Source organism: Rhinoraja longicauda, chromosome 1 (genome assembly GCF_053455715.1).
Source record: "Rhinoraja longicauda isolate Sanriku21f chromosome 1, sRhiLon1.1, whole genome shotgun sequence".
NCBI classification, from domain to species: domain Eukaryota; kingdom Metazoa; phylum Chordata; class Chondrichthyes; order Rajiformes; family Arhynchobatidae; genus Rhinoraja; species Rhinoraja longicauda.
The window spans coordinates 91,975,895-91,990,409 of NC_135953.1; the positions used below are offsets into that span (position 1 = coordinate 91,975,895).

General features: G+C 40.2%; 1 protein-coding gene across 3 annotated transcripts in view; it reads left to right on the top strand.

The window, feature by feature from the left end:
- Nucleotides 1-14,515, top strand: part of prdm5 (PR domain containing 5) — a 243,768-nt gene that overhangs the window by 64,515 nt on the left and 164,738 nt on the right. For all 3 annotated transcript variants that reach the window (XM_078411286.1, XM_078411294.1, XM_078411303.1), the window contains one exon: nt 7,670-7,749. In XM_078411286.1, the coding sequence (XP_078267412.1) occupies nt 7,670-7,749 (80 nt within the window). The remainder of the gene's footprint in view (nt 1-7,669; nt 7,750-14,515) is intronic.

Here is a 14,515-nt window from a genome sequence, read left to right on the forward strand (position 1 = left end):
TCTATTCATACCCACAACTTGTCTGCCCAATGCACTATACCCTTCATTTATGCTTTCACCTTTAGGCACAAACACCGTAGGAAATATTTAACTATTTCTCAAAGTTAGCAAGGGAATTGAAAGTGCAATTTGAAGCACACATCCAGATGAATGACTGCTCTGAATATGGTGCTTGGTTTATGCATAGCTGATAAACCCCCCCCCCCCCCCTTCAACATTACCATATTGGAAGGTGGGGATTTATCCTTTGCATTGTTTTCTATCCCACTTTTGTAGTAGACCTCCTCACCCCTCGTCCATCCAGACGTTGTCCATTTTGCTTGAAGTAGGACAAATTTCACCAGGAAAATTCATGCCTAATACTCTCAAATGATACATTTAATGGTAATTCTTGTTGGGAAAGGTTTCTAGCGTTTGTATCATTAAAGAAAAGAATGGGCCAGATGTAAGGGATGAGATTGAACAGAAATTATTCACTGTCTTTTTATAATTTTCTTCTTTTTAAACAAAAGTTTATAATACAATAGGTTATGCGTTGTTTAGATTATGTGCAATTTTTTTAAGTATTACAAAGAAATTGACTATCATCTGTACAAGATTATTTTATCCTTTCAAATTTTTTCAAATTTTGATTGTAATTTAGGGGCTTTATCTGTAGTTTCTCTTGGGAGCAGAAGAGAGAGGGAGACTAATGACAAATAAACAGCTCTTTTTTGTACCTTCACCTGTTAAGAACAAGTATGAACAATGGATGTATGGACATTAGTATAATCTTGGTAAAGTGCGAAGGATTGGAATTCTTCCAAACACTGAGATTAGGTTACACTTATATTAGGTACCAACACAGTTGAGTGTGAGTAGGTTCCAATAGCAAATTATTACAATGTGTGATATCACCCCCACTACCCTGTGATTTTTATTGAACTGTTTTATATTATATACACTTGTTTCATTGGGAACCATAAACATCCTTTTTCCAAACAGGAAGTAAACTTGGTTTAAAACCTTAAATTGCTATGTTGCCATCTTCATTGAATTAACTTCTGAAGTTAGTTCCAGAGGGGTCTGTTCAGAATGTTTAAAAAACAAAGCTATAGGAAATGACTTTAAAATTGAAGCAATCTTAGCCTGAGATAGGAAACGGCAGATAAAGTTACGCACAAAGTATTGGTATGAAAGTACATCTGTGCGCAGCCAGGACTCCTGGATCCCAAGTCGGAATGGCAAACTATTTTGTATAAGTATGTTCATTGAAAACCAGGCATAAAGGAATGCTGCTCTGAACTGCGCATGCTTTTGGTCATATTCTGCCAGCCCTCCTCTTCTCCCCCCTTCTTCCATCCTACTCTGTGTTTTTTTCTCTCACTCTGCCTTCCACTCTCCAGCTCTCTTTTCTCCACTCCTGCACTCTCTTCTCCCCTAATGTATCATCTTCCCTCCTAACACTCTCTCCACTTTCCCACATTATTCTCTTTCTCAAAGAATCCTCTCTCTCTCTCTAATCTCTCACCTTCCCCCCCCCCCCCCCCCCCCGTCTGCCCCCTCCCTTCTAATTTTGTTATAATAAATGCCAGTCTTTGTTCGTCCGGTGATTGTTCTGATAGTGGTGGAGGAGAGTAGATAGTAACAAAGAAAACGAGTCATGGGTGGAATGAATGCAACTGGTCTTTGGCAATCTAACAATGTATTTTCAAAAAAATCAGATCCCATTTGTTATATGGGAGATCTTCAATGTTGGAGTTACTCATGATCACGAGCAAAGGCAGTGATTTGTATGGTTCATAGAAATGTGACTCAGTACCTTTTACGGTATGTTGATTGATGAGGTATACAATTGTTCTTTGATGATTCGGTAGCAATGTGAGGTGGGAGAGATGTGGATATTGGTGGTTGGGGATCAATCTTGGTCCAACTCAATCCCAAGTGACCTTACTATTACTTTTTTTAAATCCTGAAATATGCCGTGATTGTATTGCTAAATCTGTGCTCCTGAAATAAGGAATCCTCGTGGCTCAATAGTAGGTTAATGCAATTGGAATTCAGGCTAAGATTCAGAAGGGTTGTAGATGTTTATAATTTTTCTCAATTATTGTTCAAGTCAATGTTTGCCCTGTGTTGTTCAATGACTGTCCAGAGAATGGAATGACCAACTTTGCCTCTGGTCAAGAAAGAAATGTTATATCCAGGCTCCACTAACCCAAAAAAGGTTGAATGTGTTTTTTAATCCTCTCCGTAGTGTTCACTACAAATTTCTTATAAGCACTGGGGGTTTTTTAAGGCTTAACATGAAAAGAAATTTTCAGAAATATCACTACACTTAGTTGAAGTTTACTTTTCAGTTAAATTAAATAGAAACGGTAAAATCAAATACATGCTGTGATCAGTGTGTTAGATGTAAAATTAATAGTTGAGTATGAAACAGATGCTCGTTAGTTCTTGAACTGGAAGAAGGTCTTGGTACATTGGCTGCATGTTCTATCACTTCATGAACTCGCTAAATACAGGAAGTCAAATACATCTGGTGATTGACCTTTAACATGCAATGTAATATTTAAGTATAGGTATACCGAGGGTGTCAAGATTAATGGCAATGGCAAGATAAAGTAGATCTAATAAATGGGTATTATTATTCAAATGAAGATGGTTTTGCAAAATACATTGGATATTAATAGACTGCTAATTAAATCACCACATATATCATGAGTGACCTTGGATTGGTTCTTTTGTTGTTGTTCATGTTCCTTTTGATCAATTATTTGGTGGCATTTAGTAATTATGTGTGGCAAATGACCTACAGTTGTAGAGCAGGTAAGTATGTGTAAACTGACAAAAACAAGCTGTACCAAAGCAGCATGTTCATCCAGTTACGCGTTTCTTCTTGAGCTGCTAATTTTTCAACTATTTTGATTAGTAAATGCAGAATTTATGCAACATTTAATGGCTGAGTGATTGAACTGCAGTATGACCAAACAAAATGTAATTCATTATACAGTAGGTGGTTTGCTAATGTATTCTAGACCTTAATAAATTATCAGTTGTACATCCATTAAAAACTGTCTGAAAATTAAATTTTGGTGAATGTGATTAAAATTAAAAGACATTTTTTATTAGTTAAGGGAGTCAAATCATCCCTTGCTTCAGGAAAGGCTAAGCTTTCTCAATATCTCAATTGGCAGCTCTGTTAATCTTTGAGCAATATTCATGAATTGGCAGAAAGTATTTTGCTTACTTTCTTTTTTCTTACTTTTCTCCGTTCTGCATGTTTTATCTTCCAACCAGTGTAAATAATTGTTTAATAAAGCAGGTATCATGTGGATAAACTAGCTGTATGCACTAGAAGCTCAGAATGGCCCTTTTTCTGTAATGTGATTCTGATCTTCTACTTAGAATTTCAGTAAAATTATATTAACCATTATATGAAAAAGTTATGACTCGTTGTCAGCCCACTGAATACTTTCAGTCATAAACATATGTTACAGCTTCGAAAGCTACATGATCTGAAGTTTCACTGTTGTTAATTTTATCGAAGGATCAGACTGTTATTTTTAACTCTTGCACACGGTTGTTATAAAAGATTGATTAAATACAATTTTAAATCTCCTATGTACTGAATGTAATTTCTGATTTTAAATGGTAATATTTGGTTACACTGAATGCAGTTGACAGAACACATCATAATAAACCAATACAGACAATGGTCACTGTGCTGAAAGGTTAGAATTTGTTGTTCTTCTTCTGAATATAAACATGTTTCATTGGTGGATGTGAAAGTTGCAGGGACCATGTAATTCACTGATTATCTTTTTTAGAGAAAGCCTTTATCTCCTCTATTGTAAAGGGGGACAAACCTCCTCATTGTCTTCTTTCAAGTGTGGGCGGCACAGTGGTGCAGCGGTAGAGTTGCTGCCTTAGAGCTCCAGAGACCCAGGTTCAATCCTGACTACGGGCTCTGTCTGTACGGAGTTTGTACGTTCTCCCTGTGACCACGTGGGTTTTCTCCAGGCCACATTCAAAAGACGTGCAGGGTTATAGGCTAATTAGCTTCTGTGAATTGTCCCTAGTGTGTAGGATAGAACTAGTGTATGGGTGATAGTTGGTCGGTGGAATTGGTGATCCATGCTGAATCTCTAAACTAAACTCAAGTGTAACCAGGCTCTGAAAATAATTATGATCTGCTTTGAAGAAATGGAGTGACATCCCAAAAATGAGATGTATGTATGCTATATACAAGTACAAATATGATGGATTGAAGAATTGCTGCATAATAGTTTGGAATTTTTTTTTGTTGTACTTCTGGATAATGTTGGATATTTTTATGATGAGATTATGTAACATGCCTTGATTACAGTTATGACCTTGCTCGGAGGAGTTACAACATAGATGGAAGGTAGTAATGTAAAGCAAAACACAAAATGCTGGAGTAACTCAGCGGGTCAAGCAGCATCTGTGAAGGAAATGGATAGTTGATGTTTCAGGTCAGATCCAAGACACAAACATCATGCTTTGTGTTTTGCTCAAGATCTGAGTATCTTGCAAATCAAGCAGTTCCGTCAGTCAGGAAAAGGTCGGGAGAGAAGGAGCAAGGATGACCGTTGGCTGAAAGCAAGCAATAATGGCAGATAAGTTGGTGCAGTGTGTTTCCTGCAGGATGTGGGAAGGTAGGGACTCAGCTGGAGTTTCTGGGAGCTACACCTGCAAGAACTGTGTCCAGGTGCAGCTCCTGAATGGACGTGTGGTGGAGTTGGAGAAGCAGCTGGATGACCTCAGGGCCATCCGGGAATGCGAGAGTTTCCTGGACAGGACCTACTGTGAAGCTGTCACGCCAAGGGTCCAGGTCGTGCGAAGGTGGGAGACTGTTTCAGGGGTGTGTGAACGTAGACTCCAGGAGACCCCGGTGGCTGTGCTTATTGCAAACAGGTACACCCTCTTGGGAGCTGTCGGGGCAGAAGACCCAGTCCGAGCGGCGGACTGGTTGGCAGCTCTAATCCAGGCAAGGAGACTCGACTGGGGAGTCCGAAGTCAGGAAGAGCCATAGTAGTGGGTGACTCCATTGTCCGAGGTACGGACGGTAGATTATGTGGCGGAAGGCGGGACTCGAGGATGGTCTGTTGCCTCCCTGGTGCCAGGGTTCAAGACATCACGGGGCGGCTTCAGAACATCCTAGCGAGGGAAGGTGATCAACCGGAAGTGGTTGTGCATGTGGGCATGAACGACGTCGGGAGGAAGAGGAAGGAGATACTGCAATGTGAGTTTAGAGAGTTAGGAAGAAGACTGAGAAGTAGGACGTCGAAGGTGGTTATCTCTGGACTGTTACCTGTGCCTCGTGCTGGTGAGGGCAGGAACAGAGAGATTGGGGATATGAATGTATGGCTGAGGGGCTGGTGCAGGGAGCAGGGATTTAGATTTCTAGACCACTGGGATCTCTTCTGGGGTAGGGGTGACCTGTACAAAAGGGACAGGTTGCACCTTAATAGCAGGGGGACCAACATTCTGGCAGCAGGTTTGCTAGTGCTACACGTGTGGCTTTAAACTAAGTAGTGGGGGGGGGAGGGGTTGACAAATTGGGAATATGAAGATGGAGTTAAAGGGGAAGCGAGTACAGGAGAAATTGCAAAGGACTATCGAATAAATGGGAAGAGAAGTTCTGGATGGAATAAGAGAGTAAGGTCAGGGCCAATTGTGACCGGTGGGAGAGGGTAGGTGAATAACGAAGTTAAAGTGTTGTATTTAAATGCTCGAAGTATGAAAAATAAATTGGATGAGCTTGAGGCTCAGTTAGACATTGGCAAATATGATGTTGTGGGAATCACAGAGACATGGCTACAAGAGGACCAGGGCTGGGAACTGAATATTCAGAGGTACACAACGTATAGAAAAGACAGACAGGTGGGCAGAGGGGGTGGGGTTGCTCTGTTGGTAAGGAATGATATTCACTCCCTTGCAAGGGGTGACATAGAATCAGGAGATGTAGAATCAGTATGGATAATGAGGAATTGTAAGGGTAAAAAGACCCTAATGGGAGTTATCTACAGGCCCCCAAAAAGTAGCGTCGACATAGGGTGCAAGTTGAATCAAGAGCTAAAATTGGCATGTCGCAAATGTAATACTATGGTGGTTATGGGAGTTTTCAACATGCAGGTACAGCAGGCAGTGAAGAAAACCAATGGAATGTTGGCCTTCATAACAAGAGGAATTGAGTATAGGAGCAAAGAGGTCCTTCTGCAGTTGTATAGGGCCCTAGTGAGACCGCACCTGGAGTACTCTGTGCAGTTTTGGTCTGCAAATTTGAGGAAGGATATTCTTGCTATTGAGGGCGTGCAGCGTAGGTTTACTAGGTTAATTCCCGGAATGGCGGGACTGTCGTATCTTGAAAGATTGGAGCGGCTAGGCTTGTATACACTGGAATTTAGAAGGATGAGAGGGGATCTTATCGAAACATATAAGATTATTAAGGGCTGGGCACGTTAGAGGCAGGAAACATGTTCCCAATGTTGGGGGAGTCCAGAACAAGGGGCCACAGTTTAAGAATAAGGGGTAGGCCATTTAGAACGGAGATGAGGAAAAACTCTTTCAGTCAGAGAGTTGTAAATCTGTGGAATTCACTGCCTCAGAAGGCAGTGGAGGCCAAGTCTCTGAATGCATTCAAGAGAGAACTAGATAGAGCTCTTAAGGATAGCAGAGTCAGGGGGTATGGGGAGAAGGCAGGAACGGGGTACTGATTGAGAATGATCAGCCATGATCACATTGAATGGTGGTGCTGGCTCGAAGGGCTGAATGGCCTCCTCCTGCACCTATTGTCTATTGTCTTGTCTATTGACTTGTTTCTCCAGATAGTGATGTTAATATGGCCGATCACAATTTGATCTCTTTGCGCAATTGAGAAAAATCTGGTCTACATGAAGATAGACCAGACTATATATCTGTCTAGTTCTGAAAGTAGCAAATTTGAATAATCTTTGGAATTAATTTACGTTCTAGAATACTTGATATTTTTTGGGGAGGGAAACACAGGCAAGGATGCCTTGAAACTCTTGGATAGGAATTAATCTGTAGATTTTATGTGATAATGGAAGGAGCAGGTTAATGCATTTTGTTTCTTCCTGTTTTCCTCATTCTTTACAAGAAGTTAATTGATTTTTAAAACAATGATGACGAGTTTCTGATTTGAGCTGCGATTTGTACATCATCCAATCTTAGAAAATAGTGCCCAAAATTAAGAAACATTATATTTAAAAAACAGTTACATGAGCCAATTTAGTTTAATTTTCTTTCTTATCATAAGATATTGCAGTGACACTTGATATAGTATAGTATTTGTATTTTTGCATCATTCATATCTATCAGGATGCTTTTTTTTTGCTTTGAAGTGTTTCACCCATGAAGTAATTTCTCAGTTAACATTTTGTCCATTTAATCCCGTGTACTTAAAATAGTATTTGTTTGACATATGCACTCTTTCCTTTGTTGTTTTACAATACATTTCTTCCTGATTGGTAATTTATTGTAAAGCTAAATCTTGCGTGTGACTTAAATAAACTTTCTAAGAGGGTAAAATTATATGTCTAATGCCTATCAAGTAACCTCTGAAAACTATTGCCTCAAATGCAAGTAGACCATTTCTTGAGCTTCCTAATTTTAAAATATGATGGTGTTTCTTTTCTGGCTGCAGGAAGCTCTCGGAGGAGACTGATGTGCTCTGTATGTAACAAGAAGTGTTCTTCGACTGCAACTCTGCAGGAGCATCGAAAGGTCAGGCAGACAAGAGACACCTTTCAAGCCCGCTCACAGCGTGCTGTACTTGCATGAGAGTGTCGGGTCACTACTGTTTACTGGGGCAATGCCATTAGATAGTTCTGTTGGCTGAATTAGTCCCAATGTGAGCTCCAACAATCCTACGTAATGAAAAATGTTAGATAATTGATTAGGGTGCATGTTAATTGTTAATCCTTTCACTGATCTTCCAATTTAAGAATTAAGTAAATTTAAAAGCTGCTTTCTTGATTTCATTATTCTGCAGTTGATGTGAAATTTGCAGATGTCTCTGTCTTGTTAACTGGCTGAGTCTCAAATATAGAAATATTATGAAGCAGCAGGGAACAGTACAACAAAACAACTTGTATTTGAAATAATTATTTTAACATGGCAAATAGTCCCAAGACATATTAGATGAGTGTTGCAAAACCAAAAGATGTCATCACACGTATGAGGAGACATTAGATCAGTTGAAAATCTTGGTTGAAGTTTATAAAGATCGTCGAGGATAGAGACATGGGGATTGCATTAAAATAAATTAGTTATTCATGAATCAGTACACTAATTTAGATGTGGAGTGTAATGGGCCAAAAATGTTGCAGTGAATGTTGTTACTAAATTGATTTGCAGCAGATTAACTTAGGTAAACCATTAAATCTGGATTAAATCAAATGTTATTTATTTAAAATAAAATGCATCACTGTGCAGTTTAGCTTTTAGGCAGTCTAAAAAACCCAGTAAATTTTAGAAATACTCTGCAGGTTAAGGCACATTTGTGGGAAGAGAAACAGAATTAACATTTCAGTTAAAGTGAAAATGAGTTCTAATCAGTTATTAGAACTGATTTTCACTCAATTTCTGGGCAGCTGTGTATCACTTGGCAGGTGTTGACAAATGTTGACTCAGATAGCAGTCATATTGAATTGAATGAGATGGACCTAGATTGGGAAAGTTGGCAGTATGTTCAGTTTATATTATGTCAGAAGAAGCCATTTCATATATATTGGCATTTGGGATATCTTTCGTAAGATTTTGATGGCATGTTGCTCTGTTTTATGAACTAAGTAAGCCCACAATCTCTAATATTAGATTAGAGCCGAGGGAAATTATTGTCTCTTTTCTCTAACCGTTTAAAACCTAGAAATTGGATTGCAGCATGTTGTAGCGTGTGAAAACATAGTTCCTTGCATTTAGTACTTAGGTGCAAATTAAGTCCACCATCAAAATATTGCAAATCAGTCAAAAACTAGTTTGCAATAGGGTTTAGTGTACTTTCAGACAGAAAATGCAAAAAGCACGGTTCCTGATGGAGAAATTCAGCACACCTACTGTTGCTGCATGGCACAACCTTTAGAGATTCTTTCAAATACACTGATGGCATAGTGGTACAGCTAATAGATTGCGTGCCTCACCGCATCAGAGACCTAGGTTCAATCCTGATCTTGGGTGCATTCTGTGTGGAGTTTGCATGTTCTCTCCGTGACTTTGTGGGTTTTCTTCTGGTGTTCCAGTTCCCGCCCAAAAAGACGTGTGGGTTGGCAGGTTAATTAACCAGAGTATTTTGCTCCTGACGTGTAGGTGATTGGTAGTATCTGGAGAGACTTGAAGAGAACATGGGGAGAATAAAATATGATTAATGTAGGGTTAGTGTAAATATAGGTGGCTGATTGTTGGTGCAGATTCAGTGAGCTGAATAGTCTGTTACTATGGACAACATATCGATAAATCTACAGATTCTCCAACATGAGGGGATGGAGGTGCTTGAGCGGAAAAAAGAGAAAGACATGGAAAGGGACATAGAATTGGCCATAACTGCAGTGGGCACGAGGTCACATGCACTAGGGCCAACAAAAATAGGGCCTTGTGAGGCAACCCTGCTTTTATGAATATGGACAATATGAAATCTGTTATTTATGCTCATTTCTAATGTTCTGTTTTAATGACTGCATCAAATTAATTTGCTGTACTGCAATCATCTTCATTACTGTTGGTGCTGGTGTAACTTCAGAAAGCGTTTTGCTTGGAGATTATGCCAAAATGCTTTGATCTGCCCTTCCAGAGTATGAGGAAAGGAGTCCTGTTATCAGGCTACCATGAATCAGAGTGGGAGGAGCATGGGCAAATGAACCCTCTAGAGTGGAGGGGGCATGCAGTGGAGAAGGAAACAACAAACATAATCCTCCGAAATTTCCGCCACCTCCAACAGGATCCCACCACTAGCCACATCTTCCCATCTCCGCCCTTTTCCGCCTTCCGCAGAGACCGTTCCTTCCACAACTCCCTGGTTAACTCATCCCTTCCCACCCAAACCACCCCCTCCCCAGGTACCTTCCCCTGCAACCGCAGAAGATGCAACACCTGTTGCTATACCTCCTCCCTCGACTCCTCCAACCTCATCTACTGTATCCGTTGTTCAAAATGTGGACAAAATGTTTCAGAAAACATCGGCGAGACCAAACGCAGACTGGGCGATCATTTCGTGGAACACCTTTGCTCAGCCAGGCGTGAACCAACCTGAGCTCCCAGTTGCTGGACACTTTAATTCTCCTTTCCATTCCTACACAGACCTTTCTGTCCTCGGTCTCCTCCATTGTCAGAGTGAGGCTAAATGCCAATTGGAGGAACAGCATCTCATATTTTGCTTGGGCAGCTTACAGCCCAATGGTATGAATATTTCTCTCACTTCTCTCACTTCAGGTAGCCCCGGCATTCCCTCTCTCTCTATCCCTCCCCCACCCAAGTCGCACCAGCTTCTCATTTTCACCCTACAAACAGCTAACAATGGCCTGTTTTCATTATCATCGTTACTTTTTTGCATATCTTTCATTCATTGTTCTTTATCTCTCCACATCACCGTCTATATATCTAATTTCCCTTATCCCTAACCAGTCTGAAGAAGGGTTTCGACCTGAAACGTTACCCATTCCTTCTCTCCAGAGATGCTGCCTGTCCCGCTGAGTTACTCCAGCTTTTTGCAGTTCCCTCTTACACAACAAATATTGTTTGTTGCATCTGACACCCCACTTCAGAGGTGACCGTACAATTTATGAGCATAATAGTTTGGCACATCACTGAGGAGATACCCTGGGCACTAGGGTGCTAAATGAATGATGCGGAATTATGTGTTGTGGTTGCTGTAGAGCAGGACCATGCAACCCTACTGCCCTAGAAGATTCAGATTCAGATCCATTGTGATGCTTTCACAACATGTCTGATGCTGACGTGCAAGTGGGCAGTGCTTGCAATATCAGGTCTGCATATCTGAATACAGGTGATGAGAAGGAGCACAGGGAAGTCCACTCCATACTCTTGCAAGATTTTGTGTGGAGCCAGGAGATTATGATCTCTATACCAAAGATGATGCACACATATTTTCAAAGACTCAACAACTGTGGTTGTGACAGCTACTGTGGAGGTCACTTGGCATCTTTCCCCTTTCTCCACAGTTAACATGATAAAGAGAATAACGTGAATAACGTTTAGTGCAAAGTAAAGTCTGATCAAAGATAGTCTGAGGGTCTCCAGTGAGGTAGATAGTAGCTGAGGACTGCCCTCTAGTTGTTGGTAGAACAGTTTAGTTGCCTGATAACAGCTAGAAAGAAACTGTCCCTCAATCTGGAGTGGTGCGTTTTCACACTTCTATACCTTTTGCCCGACGGGAAAGGGGAAAAGAAGGAGTGGCTGGGGTGCAACTGGTCCTTGATTATGCTGGGGGCCTTGCCGAGGCAGCGTGAGGTGTAAACGGAGTCAATGGAAGGGAGGTTGGTTTGTGTGATGAGCTGGGCTGCGTCCACAATTCTCTGCAATTTTTTGCAATCCTGAATGGAGCTATTCACAAACTATGATGTGATGCATCCTGATAAAATGCTTTCTCAGGTGCATATTTAGAAGTTGGTGAGAGATGTTGGGGACATGCCAAACTTCTTAAGCCTTCCAAGGAAGTAGAGGCGTTGGACAAGGACAGTAGAGGCATTGCGCGAAGACAAAGGAAGATGGTTGTGATGGTTGGAGGTCAATCATCTCAGCCGCAGAACATCTCTGCAGGAGTTCCTCAGGGTAGGCTCCTCGGCTTGTTGGTCTTCCAGTCCAATGAGATGACCAGAAAGGAATCATGCTGCCTGGCACATTCTGGACTGCAGGAATATGTGCTGAGGGTCTCACTGAAGTCTGGTGCAGCCAATGCAAAAGCAATGAGGTCCTCCTGCCATTACACATTGAGAGGCTAAGCCCAGTGTAGAAGTCCCAACCACTTGAAGTTTGTATCACCCCAGGAGACCAATGTATAGAACCAATACTACTGAATATATGGAAGATAGACACAAAAAGCTGGAGCAACTCAGCGGGACAGGCAGCATCTCTGGAGAGAAGGAATGGGTGATGTTTTGGGTCGAGACCCTTCTTCAGACTAAATATATAGACTGAACAACACTACAAATCTAAAGAAAGCCATATACTTGTCTTTTTTTTGTATTTGATATAGGTATTTTTTATGATAAAGTCTATTTTTGAATAATGAACACTTGAAACCTGAGCCTGTAAATGCACAGTGCTTCAGTTAAGTGCAGTTAAAATTGATGTCTCTAGATGCTCTGGGGATAGGTTGGTTGCAGAAGGGCATGACTTTGCCACTTGCTGGGAGAACACTGATCCTGAGTGGCCCAATACACGTATCCTGAAGCCTTCAGTAATGGAATGCTGCCAACAAGGTCGTGACTGTGATTCCCATTGAAAGAGAACTTCAGATGTTGCTAAAACGTTTTTGTGAGTAGTAGCGCACTCTGAGGACTTTGAAAGATACTTGAATTTGGAAGCCATTTAGTTAGGTGCAGTAATGTCAGCAGATTGTTGCTTTAAATAATGTAGGAGACAAGAACATAGTGCAACATGCAACGATGACTTTTCCATCATGCCCATTGTCTGAAGCATTTCATTTATGTCAGTCAAGCGATAAGTGTGTGTAGCATGACCAATAATGTCATCAAGTATGGACCTAATGCTGGATAAAAGGTCAGGTACACTGGATTGTGACTGCAAGTTTGCTAATTGTCGTCATTGCTGCCACATTTTCCTTGGGTGGGGGAGATTGATTGTGGAGGATGGTGGGGAAAATAAATCTTGGACCGTGTGGTTAACACAAGTGTTAAATGATCCTATTTCTAGGCTTTTACATCTAATTTTCTGGCTATTATACAAATGTTGAAAATATTCAAGCAGATTTTATTGATTTATTAAAGTATTGAAGTAAGAAAATTAAGTCAAAATTTATGAAAATCAGATTAAGAAATTCTCAACCTTTTAAAATAGGTTATTCCTTAATTTCATGGAAATCAGATTATTTAAGAAATTCTCAACCTTTAAAATAGGTTATTCCTTAATTTCATATGGAAATCAGATTATTTAAGAAATTCTCAACCTTTTAAAATAGGTTATTCCTTAATTTCATGTCCAAGCAAATACAATCTTTAAAGTTCCAAATCTCTCAATAATTAAGTAGCGAATCAGTGGAGAGTCAATATACGGATGATGATTTTCTATCAAATTGCAATTGTGCCATGTCTTTGCAGGAAATAATCCAAAATTATTGCCTCTGTACTACTCTTTCTGCATTAATTTTTTCATTTTCTTAGAAAGATGCAATGATGTCTCCCTTAACTACTTTTTGTGGCAAAATATTCTATGCTCCAATGACTAGTCAAACAACACAATTTATCCTAATCCTACATCTCACATTCTCTCAGAGGCTGTTTTAAATCAATGACCCATGGCAACTGACTCCCTTACCAGAGGAAATTATCTTTTCCTGTGTGCTCTACCAAGATTCCTGGCAATATTAAAACAGTATATCGCATTTCCCCTTCGCCTTCTATGCTGTGATGGAAATCAAAATATTTCAGGACGTTCCTCATGACTATAATTTATGAGTTTTACTGCCATCATTATCATTTTACACCATGCACTCCACGGCTTTGAAATAGTTTTGATACTGTGTAACCAAAGCTGCAGAGAATTTCTCTGATTTCAAATAAAGTTGTAATAGTTATTACCATTTCACAATCTATTCCTTTACAAAATTCAAAAATGTCATTGCTATCGTAGTTACTTACTCCAATAATTTGCTATCTGACTACCTGGAAATCCAGATGATTTGGCATCTGGTTTATCAGATGATTTTAGCCATGCCCCTTTTCGACTCATTCAGGCCTAGTTCCTGCTTCCCTTCCAACACAACGGGAACACAGTTCTCTAACACTCCTTTCCAAACCAACGAGATCCTGGTTACTCGTTATCCATTTTCCCTTATAATTCAATGGGGTCCCGATTCCCATATTCAACTTCTTTAATGGGGGCCTTATTTTCACTCGGGCCCCTCTCACACTGTTCCCTTCTGACACTAACAGTGCCCTGGTCTGCATGCTCCCTTTTGACTAATATGATCCCCATTCCCAGCTCCCATTCAATTCACTTGTGCTTTGTACCACAAACCCTTTTAAATTAACTAGGATCCTGTTTCCAGTGTTCACAGGTTGCCTTGGACAATTTATTGTAACACAGAGTAAAATGTTTTAAAAAAATGCTGGAATCTTAATTGGAATAATATCCAATAGTCCAGAAAATCAGTTTAGTATTACCAATGTATTGTGCATGTCAGCTTATGATTGTACTTTCTAGATTTGAATTTATTAAAGAGTTTCATAGGAATTACATAAATATGTCTGTTTTAAGGGGTTTTTCTACTGTATTATGCTGACAAATATGCAGGGTA